Consider the following 10,455-nt stretch of genomic DNA (forward strand, 5'->3'; position numbering starts at 1 on the left):
TAATAATAATAATAATAATAATAATAATTAATAATAATAATAATAATAAAGTCATAGAAAATGATAAAGTTAAACTGCTCTGGGACTTCAGAATTCAAACAGACAAGGACCTGCCACATAACACCCCGGACTTAACAATTGTCGATAAGAAAGACAAAAAAGTCTGGATAGTGGACGTGGCAGTGCCTGGAGACAGCAAAACTGGAGAAGAAAACAAAACACAAAGACCTACAAATAGAAATAGAAAGACTGTGGCAAAAGCAGGCAAGGGTAGCACCAATAGTCATAGGTGCCTTGGGTGCAATCCCAAAACAACTGGAGCACCACTTGAACACCATCATCGGCATTGACAAATTCGCCATTAGTCAATTGCAAAAGGCGGCCTTACTAGGAACCGCTTCCATCCTGCGACGAGATCTGTGATACCGTCAAACATCCACATCTGCCTATCCCAGGTCCTGGGAAAGGACTCGATAGGTAGACAAAAATGCCAAATCCAGTCTGAACATTTGGCTGACTGTGCGGATGATCCATAATAATAATAAAGTTGGAAGGGACCTTGGAGGTCATCTAGTCCAACCCCCCCTGCTCAGGTAGGAAACCCTATACCGTTTCAGACAAATGGCTGTCCAGCCTCTTCTTAAAAACTTCCAGACCTATACACTCACTAAAATTAAAAAGGACCATTTCAACCAGAGACGTTGATGAGGAAGAGGGAAAGTGTTGAGTTCAATGAAACAAGCTGACAACATGTCTCCATCCAGCACATTTCACTTGTTGCTAAATTAATTCACCCTAGGCGGAAGCAGAAATCAGCCAAAACTCCCAATGAGATTAACATTAACTATGTTTAGAGTGTTGTGCGTACTCATCTACAAGTCTTTGCCTGACCTGGTTGAATATCTTTTATAAAGATGTAAAGGAGTGTTTCTCAACCTTAGCAATATCTTGATGTTGCTAAGGTTGAGAAACACTGATGTAAAATATACTGCTCACAAAAATAAAGGGAACGCAAACCCCTTCAGTTCCATGGTAAAATGTTCCCTTTATTTTTTTGAGCAGTATATATCAGTCACATTTCTTTGTTTTGTATGCTTCTCGTACAAATAATGCAGAAATCCTTGTTTGCGAAGAATAGTGTGGCAAACAGAACAGAACAAAAGAAAGAATAGAATAGAACAGGGAATAGAATAGGATAGAATAAAATTATGGAATAGAATAGAATAGAATAGAATAGAATAGAATAGAATAGAATAGAATAGAATTATGGGATAGAATATAATAGAATTATGGGATAGAATAGAATAGGATAGGAGAGGATAGGATAGAACAGGAAATAGAATGGGATAGAATAGAATTATAGGATAGAATAGAATTTGGGATAGAATAGAATAGAATAGAATAGAATAGAATAGAATAGAATAGAATAGAATAGAATAGAATAGAATAGAATAGAATTATGGGATAGGATAGGATAGGATAGGATAGGATAGAACAGGGAATAGAATAGGATAGAATAGAATTATGGGATAGAATAGAATTATGGGATAGAATAGAATAGAATAGAATAGAATAGAATAGAATAGAATAGAATAGAACAGGGAATAGAATAGGATAGAATAAAATTATGGAATAGAATAGAATAGAATAGAATAGAATAGAATAGAATAGAATAGAATAGAATAGAATTATGGGATAGAATAGAATAGAATTATGGGATAGAATAGAATTATGGGATAGAATAGAATTTGGGATAGAATAGAATAGAATAGAATAGAATAGAATTATGGGATAGGATAGGATAGGATAGGATAGAACAGGGAATAGAATAGGATAGAATAGAATTATGGGATAGAATAGAATTATGGGATAGAATAGAATAGAATAGAATAGAATAGAATAGAATAGGGGATAGGATAGGATAGAATAGAATTATGGGATAGAATAGAATAGAATAGAATAGAATAGAATAGAATAGAATAGAATAGAGAAAATGTGGAATGGAATGGAATAGAAAATATTGAATAGAATAGAATAGAATAGAATATGGAATAGAATAGAATAGAATAGAATAAAATAGAATAGAGCACAACAGAATAGAATGTCTAAATTACTAGAGTCAGACATTGTGGCCTATAAAATCAGTCGAGAGAGAACTTATATTTTTTTAAATAAACCAGCATAAACCAAACGTTAAGGGTGCTACCTTCAGAACCGGTTTGTACTTTACAAGCCAGGAAAAAGCCTGCAGGGAAAGTTAAAAAAAACAAAAAAGTACTCACGTCGATTTGATTGTGATGCACCTCTCCTGTTCATCTTTCCGCGTGTCGGTAAACCGCGTTTCGCCCGCCCTGGCAGAAGCAATGATGCCCGCTTTACACACTAAGGAATCTGTCAGCGTCGACTTGCCGTGATCGACGTGAGCAATCACCGACATGTTTCTGATGTTGGACTTCTTGTCCATGATCGCTCGGATCTGGTCGACTGTAAAATTCACCTGAAAATGAAAAAAAACAAAAACCCAGTAAATAAAAAGAGACAGGGAACGTTAACGGCTGGAGGTTTTGTTTCGTGGCATTTGACGGATTAATTATGTGCGATCAAGAAAGGGTTGAACAGAATAGAATCTGGAAGGGACCTTGGAGGTCTTCTAGTCCAGCCCCCTGCTCAAGCAGGAGAACCTATACCATCTCCGACAGGTGATTGTCCAGTCTCTTCTTAAAAGCCTCCACTGATGGAGCGCCCACGATTTCTGGAGGCAACTTCTGTTCCACTGGTTAATTGTCCTTCCTGTTAGGAAGTTTCTCCTTAATTCCAGGTTTAGAATAGAATAGAATAGAATAGAATAGAGCTGGAAGGGACCTTGGAGGTCTTCTAGTCCAGCCCCCTGCTCAAGCAGGAAACCCTATACCAGTGATGGCGAACCTTTTAGAGACTGAGTGCCCAAACTGCAACCCAAAACCCACTTATGCATCGTCGGGTGCCGGGTGGGTGTGGCCCGTTGGCTGGGTGTTGCCAATAGGGTGGGCGTGGCCCATTGGGTGGGCGTGGCTGCGGTGGAAGCGGCAGACTGGGTGGGACTAAAAAGTTCAATCAATCAATTCCAACTTTGCAAGATCTTTTTTTTCCCCGCGAGAAGTTGAAATTGACTGATTGATTGAACCTTTTTTTTTTGCACACGGCGGCGGAGGCCTAAAGCGAAAAGGTTTTATAAAACCCAGCTGAAGGCCTAGGACTGGGGCGACAGCGCGCGTGCCCACAGAGAGGGCTCTGAGTGCCGCCTCTGGGACCCGTGCCATAGGTTCGCCACCACTGACTTATACTGTCTCAGACATGTGACTGTCTAGCCTCTTCTTAAAAACCTCCAGTGATGGAGCGCCCACAATTTCTGGTGGCAAGCTGTTCCACTGATTGATTATCTTCACTGTCAGGAAGTTTCTCCTTAATTCCATGTTGCTTCTCTCCTTGACCAGTTTCCATCCATTGTTTCTTCTCCTGCCCTCTGGGGCTTTGGAGAATAATTTGACCCCCTCTTCTTCTTGGCAGCAGACCCTCAGATACTGGAACACTGCTATCATGTCTCCCGTTTCTTCTTTTCTTTAGACTAGCCAAACCCAAATCCCGCAGCCGTTCTTCGTATATTTTAGTCTCCAGGCCTTGGATCATCTTAGTTGCTCTTCTCTGAACTCTCTTTTTTGTGATGTGGTGACCAAAACTGGCTGCAGTATTCCAGGTGTGGCCTCACTAGGGTTTTATAAAGTGGTACTAATACTTTGCGTGATCTTGATTCCATGCCTCTGTTTATACAACTCAGGATTGTGTTAGCTTTTTCGGTTGCTGCTGCACACGGCTGGCTCACGGTCAAGGGATCGTCCACTGGTGATGCTGGCTGGGGAATTCTGGGAGTTGAAGTCCACAAGTCTTGTCTAGAAGGCACAGGAAGCCAAGTGTTCATTTCTGAAAGCTCTCACAATGCACAATGTCCCTTGGCCAGAGAGAGAAGGGCAACCGACCGACACGTACAATTGTGGCGTTAACCAGCAAAGGCAGCCAAAGTCTGTGGAGTCCCTACATTTCTACACAGAGTTGTGAGTTGTGATGAAAGGACTGTCAATTTTACTTGCTAAGGCCCCCATGGAAATGATAGAGCTGAGGACGATATATTAAACACGTGAAATAAGGGAAATTTTGGTTACCCAAAGTCTGAAAATTATAAACATCGACGGTTAAATTGGACTATTGACAAGAAATTAAAAGTTGACTAAAAATTAATAACGGGATATGGATTGTTTATGAAGATTGAAGGTAATTAAGGTATGTATAAGCTAAAAAATTATCGATAAATGTAATCATGATGTCCTTATTGAATTGATATAATTAGAAATGAACCAACCTGAACATGAGACAGTAATTGTTAAGGGAAAAAGAGAAGAAATATTTGATGTTGTAGCCTGAGATTTGCACTAAGATTTTGTTATTAAGCTATTGATTAACCCAGTCACCACGTTGCTTTTTAAATATTCAAATGTAAAACTGGAAAATTAATAAAATATTGTAAAAGAAAAAAAAAACCCACGTATGCCGTGGATCTTTTAGATGGAATGAGATATTATTACAAAGCAAAACGGTAGTCTAAGATTATAAAAAAGAGGTTAGACAAAAACATTTTTTTGAGAATAATCTTATTAACAATACAAAAGTAAGGAGGTTTGGGGTGTTAAGTAAAGGTTTTGTTAAGAGAGCATTTTCTACAACACAATAGCAGATTGAAAAAGGGGAGAAAAGATACTGGTGATTCTGAGTGAGATTTTTTTTTAAAAAAAATAAATCTTAAAATTCTCCAGGGATGGCAACTATTATTCACCAAATTAAGCTTTTACAGATGTAATTATCTCTGTTAGCAGTTGAGAGAGATGGAATTAAAGATGAACTTGTAAGACAAAGGAATTTTGAATCTGCAAATAAACCGGGGAGTGGATTGGCATGCAAGATAGAAAAAGAAATGAAAGTTATATTAAAGATACAAAAAAGGGAACATTGTTAAGTACAGATCATGCAAATAGGCAAAATGCGTTTCTCGGCTATGGTATAAAATGTTAAGAAATTTCTTTGGACAAAATGGATGAATACTAGCAGAGTTTACTGAAGGTTACAATCAAAAACAATTTTTGAATTGACCTATCACAATACGGATGAAACTACCAAAAATATAGGACAGAAAAATGAACTTATTATTTATCATTTTGATAATTAGACTGGATAGATTACAGAAAGAGACCCATGTTTAAGCTTTAGAAAAAGAGGTCAATTTACAATTGTATATATTATGAATATATTTATTACTTCTGAAGCCATTTTCTTTATATATATTTTTTCTTTCTTTTGTGGTTTTTTCCAACTATTTTTTTCTTTCACTTTTCATTTTTTCTTTGATTTCTTTCTTTTTTCTACCTCGCTTCAGTTTGCATTGGATTTTATTTTATTGTTTATAAGTTTCCGTAAAAATTATGTATATATATAAAAAACCAATTGCCCTCGGCTATTTTTCTATTGCAATATGTGTAAGGAGCTTATGGGATCAGCCTAAATAATCAAAGTTTATTGTACCTCTTACTGTAGAAGTGTTCTATAATACTAGCTTGAGTAAAATTACAGTTTATTAAAGTGTAAAAATCCCAATGGGATTTATTTCTGGGTAACTGAGCAGAGTAATCCTACTATAACCCAAGGTACATCTACCTCCCTCTAAATGTCAGTGTGGTTAAATATCAGTTTCTTAAGAGTTATATTTTTGATCTGTTAATGAAAGCCACAGTTGAGGTTCCATCCAGTCTCTTTCCCACTATTATTTATATGTCATTTGCTAAACAGTGCTAAACTAGGGGAGAGGAAGAATAGATATGGTGATATTTCTGTCAATGGGAGAGAGAGTTTACTGAACTGTGCTGGGCTGCATTAACAGAGGGATAGAATCAAGCTCAGGGGAAGTGTTAATACCACTTTACAAGGCCTTGGTAAGGCCACACTTGGAATCCTGCATCCAGTTTTGGTCACCACGATGTAAAAAAGGTGTTGAGACTCTAGAAAGAGTACAGAGAAGAGCAACAAAGATGATTAGGGGACTGGAGGCTAAAACATATAAGGAACGGTTGCTGGAATTGGGTATGTCTAGTTTAATGAAGAGAAGGACGAGGGGGGACAGGATAGCAGTCTTCCAGTATCTGAGGGGCTGCCCCAAAGAAGAGGGAGTCAAGCTATTTTCCAAAGCGCCTGAAGGCAGGACAAGAAGCAACAGATGGAAACTAATCAAGGAGAGAAGCAACCTGGAACTAAGGAGAAACTTCCTGACAGTGGGAACAATTAACCAGTGGAACAACCTGCCTCCAGAAATTATGAATGCTCCCAACACTGGAAGTTTTTAAGAAGAGACTGGACAGCCATTTGTCTGAAATGGTCTAGGGTTTCCTTCCTGAGCAGGGGGTTGGACTAAATGACCTCCAAGGTCCCTTCCAACTTTATTATTATTATTGATCATCGCACAGTCAGCCAGATGTTCAGACTGGTTCTGGCATTTTTGTCTACCTATCGAGTCCTTCCCCAGGACCTGGGATAGGCAGATGTGGATGTTTGATGGTATTACAGATATCGTCGCAGGATGGAAGCAGTTCCTAGTAAGGCTGCCTTTTGCAATTGACTGATGGCGAATTTGTCAATGCCGGTGATGGTGTTCAAGTGGTGCTCCAGTTGTTTTGGGATTGCACCCAAGGCACCTATGACTATTGGTACCACCCTTGCTTGCCTTTGCCACAGTCTTTCTATTTCTATTTGTAGGTCTATCTGAGGGGCTGCCACCAAGAAGAGGAGGGGGTGACGTTATTCTCCAAAGCACCAGAGGGCAGGACGAGAAACAATGGTTGGAAACTGACCAAAGAGAGAAGCAACCTGGAATTAAGGAGAAACTTCCTGACAGGGAGGACAATTAACCAGTGGAACAGCTTGCCACCAGAAATCGTGGGCGCTCCATCACTGGAGATTTTTAAGAGACTAGACAGTCACTTGTCTGAGATGGTCTAGGTTCTCCTGCTCGAGCAGGGGGCTGGACTAGAAGACCTCCAAGGTCCCTTCCAATTCTGTTACTCTGTTAACAGCACAAGTCTTTGGCTCAATTTACAATGCACATTTGCCCATGTTACTGGACTACAAAGGAGTTGGGCAGTTTGTGGTTCAAAACCTTTTCCAGAATGCAGCCATTGTCATATGTTGTGTGAATATGTTCATTTTCTTAAGTTATAACCTGGATTTATTGGGGAAGGGAGTGCATGGGGCAGTACATAAACACAGCAACTGTGGTTTATCCGCACAAATTGAAATGCTACCGAAATTCAGCCATTTTGTACAAATTTCTCTGGCAAAAAAAACATGTTTATTTGGAAACTGGCTTTATTTAAGACAGTTCGAGACATTTCAGAATAAACACAGCAAGGAGTAGTAGGACATGTGAACTTAAGAAAGTATATTGCTTTCTGGTTAAGATATGCAAATATTATACTAAATAAACCGCATTCGAGCCAAGCAGAGAAAAAGGATGATGTTTTGAACCTGCCTTACAGGTGAGGATTATTGATGAACACTTTTTAAACACTCTAGATGTGAATTCTCATCCTTGTTAGACATCTAATTCTGCCTCTGTGTAAAATGCAAAATTCTGATCGTGTTTCTTTAAATATGCTCGGTACATTCTGCAGCTATTTAAAGCTATGCAGATCAGGGTGGGGAAACTATTCCCCCCCCCCAAAAAAAAACATTCTTGCAGTTCCTGCTGCAGTATAAAGCTACTAAAACACAGTTAATTTTTTTACTGGACAATTCACAGAACGGACATATAAAAAGATACCAATTAATATATATATATTTTAAAAAATACATAGTGTGTTCTCTAGTTCACCACCTCAAATGCTGCTCTTCCTTAAATAACCTTGTGCAGTGTTTCAAGACATCCACAAAAGTCACTGCAATGAACACACACCAGGATGATCATAAACAGATGATTTTTTAAAAAAAAAAATATCTGAATAATACAGGAAAGAGGGCATTTAGGAAGCTATTTGGAATAGCAAGAAAGAAGTCCATATCTATAATATAAATGATTTTGGGGGGGAAAATAAAGCAAATATGTATCAGCTTTGGATTAACCAATACATACAGGACATTATTCTATTTCTTCGGAGATACAGAATAATAGCCCTTTAATAACAGAACAATATTGTAAACAATGCCAGCATCAAAGGGAAAAAGTCCCTTTGAATTAAGGAGCAAAAAAAAAAAGCCACAATTATGCAGTAGTGTCAAGCTCACAGTGAGATTTTGAAAAATGTTATTAGGAGACGGTGAAGGGGGAGTAGGACCTGCACTGCTAAGGAGATTCAAGAATTAGTAATTGTAATAGTCTGGATAGCGGACATTGATTGCACTGAGATCTGGAGACAGACTAGAACAGAAAGAACCAGAGAACATTGCAAAATACAATGACTGTGGCAAAAGAAAGCAGAGGCAGCCGACGGTCATTGGCACCTCGGGTGCAGTCCCAAAACATCTGGAACCCCAGGGGTATTGACAAAAAATCCCCCTCGGTCAGCTGCAAAAGGCATCTCGACTTGGAACAATTTATATCCTGCAATGACACTTTTAATATTGTTAAACAACATCTGCCTGTCCCAGGTGGTTGGGAAGGGCTCCATAGGTGGGCAAAAATGCCCAATCCCAGCCTAAACATCTGGCTGATTGTGCAACCAACCATGACAATAATAAATGCCAGGCCTGAGTAACTTCTTCTAGCTTTTAAGAATCCCCCTCCCCTTGTCATGCAGAATATCCAAGTGGATGGGATAGGATAGGATAGGATAGGATAGAAAAAGATAGGCTAGGATAGGAAAAGATAGGATAGGAAAGGAAACGATAGGATAGGAAAAGGATAGGATAGGATAGGAAAGGATAAGATAGGATAAGATAGGAAAGGATAGGAAAAGATAGGAAAGGAAAGGATAGGAAAAGATAGGATAGGAAAGGAAAGAATAGGATAGGATATGATAGGATAGGAAAAGGATAGGATAGGAAGGGATAGGATAGGATAGGACAGGAAAAGATAGGAAAGGAAAGAATAGGATAGGATAGGATAGGAAAAGGATAGGATAGGATAGGAAAGGAAAGGAAAGAATAGGATAGGAAAGGATAAGATAGGATAAAATAGGAAAGGATAGGATAGGATAGGATTTAGGAAAAGATAGGATAGGAAAGGATAGGATAGGATAGGAAAGAACAGGATAGGATAGGAAAGAATAGGATAGGATAGGATAAGAAAAGGATAGGATAGGATAGGAAAGGAAAGGATAGGATTTGGGATGGGATAGGATAACCGTGTCATTTTTACTGCGGGCACACTGGCACACATTAAAAATGAAATTCCGTTGCCTGCTCTCAAAACTGTACACATACATAACACACATATAAACAACGAATACACATACATTTGTCTATCTATCTATCTATCTATCTATCTATCTATCTATCTATCTATCTATCTATCTATCTACACACACACACACAGACACACAGACACAGCCTTACATATAAATCTTTATCAGCTGTGTTGGACTCATTCTCAAAGCAAGAGATGATGGACTTTGTGGTCCTCCCAACACACCTGTGAAGCAGGGTAAGAAGACGACCCCCCCACACACACACACACACCTGCCTGCCCCTAACCCACCCTAATGGGCGACACACAGCCCACCCTTTATCAGAACAGGGAGGAAAGAGGCACCCAAGAGGCTGCCAGGCAAACAGACCCACACTGACATCTCCCCCCCTACACACACACACACACACACACACACACACAAACACACACACAGGGGTCCTCCAGGGAGGGGACGTCACTGACATCACCCCCTCCTGCAATGGGCATGACGGGGGGGGGGGGGCGCGCGGGGGGGGGGGGGGGGGGCGGGAGAGCAACTGCCCTGAAAATGGCTGTCGGGAGAGGCCGGGGCGAGGAGGGGGGGTCTCCCGGCAAGAAGGGCCGGTGCGGACCCCGAGGGCGCCTGCGTCACAAAATGGGGCTGCGAGGGGGTCGCCGGCCTTCCCCCCTCGGGGTATCGGCCCTTTTCGCCCGGGGCGCCGCTCACCATCTTGGCGGATGGGTCCGGATAGCGCCGCNAGAGCCGAGGGAGGGGGGAGGGGGAAAAAACAACAGAAGGCCAAGACCACAAACGGGTGCGGGGAATCCTAGAGCGGACACAACAAAGGCGGAGGGGAGGGGACCCTCTGGCACGCAGCTGTCAATCTATGATCCGCAGCCCGGGCTCTGGGAGGGAGGGGGGCGGCGCGCGGTCCTCCAGAGAGCGCGTCGGAGCTGGAGCCGCTTTTCCCACGCTCCCCCCGGACACATAGAAAACC

At 40.6% G+C, this 10,455-nt stretch overlaps 1 protein-coding gene across 1 annotated transcript in view; it reads right to left on the minus strand.

Annotated features, from left to right (window-relative positions):
- The window catches only part of LOC107295164 (elongation factor 2), a 40,944-nt gene extending 30,743 nt beyond the window's left edge, over positions 1–10,201 (minus strand). The window contains exons 1-2 of the mRNA XM_015824466.1: positions 10,185–10,201; positions 2,283–2,497 (exon numbers count right to left, since the gene is read on the minus strand). Coding sequence (XP_015679952.1) covers positions 2,283–2,497; positions 10,185–10,187 — 218 coding nt within the window. The 5' untranslated portion in view covers positions 10,188–10,201. The remainder of the gene's footprint in view (positions 1–2,282; positions 2,498–10,184) is intronic.
- Between the last annotated feature and the right edge of the window lie 254 nt (positions 10,202–10,455).

Source organism: Protobothrops mucrosquamatus, unplaced genomic scaffold, assembly GCF_001527695.2.
Source record: "Protobothrops mucrosquamatus isolate PMUCROS unplaced genomic scaffold, P.Mucros_1.0 scaffold2243, whole genome shotgun sequence".
Lineage (NCBI taxonomy): Eukaryota > Metazoa > Chordata > Lepidosauria > Squamata > Viperidae > Protobothrops > Protobothrops mucrosquamatus.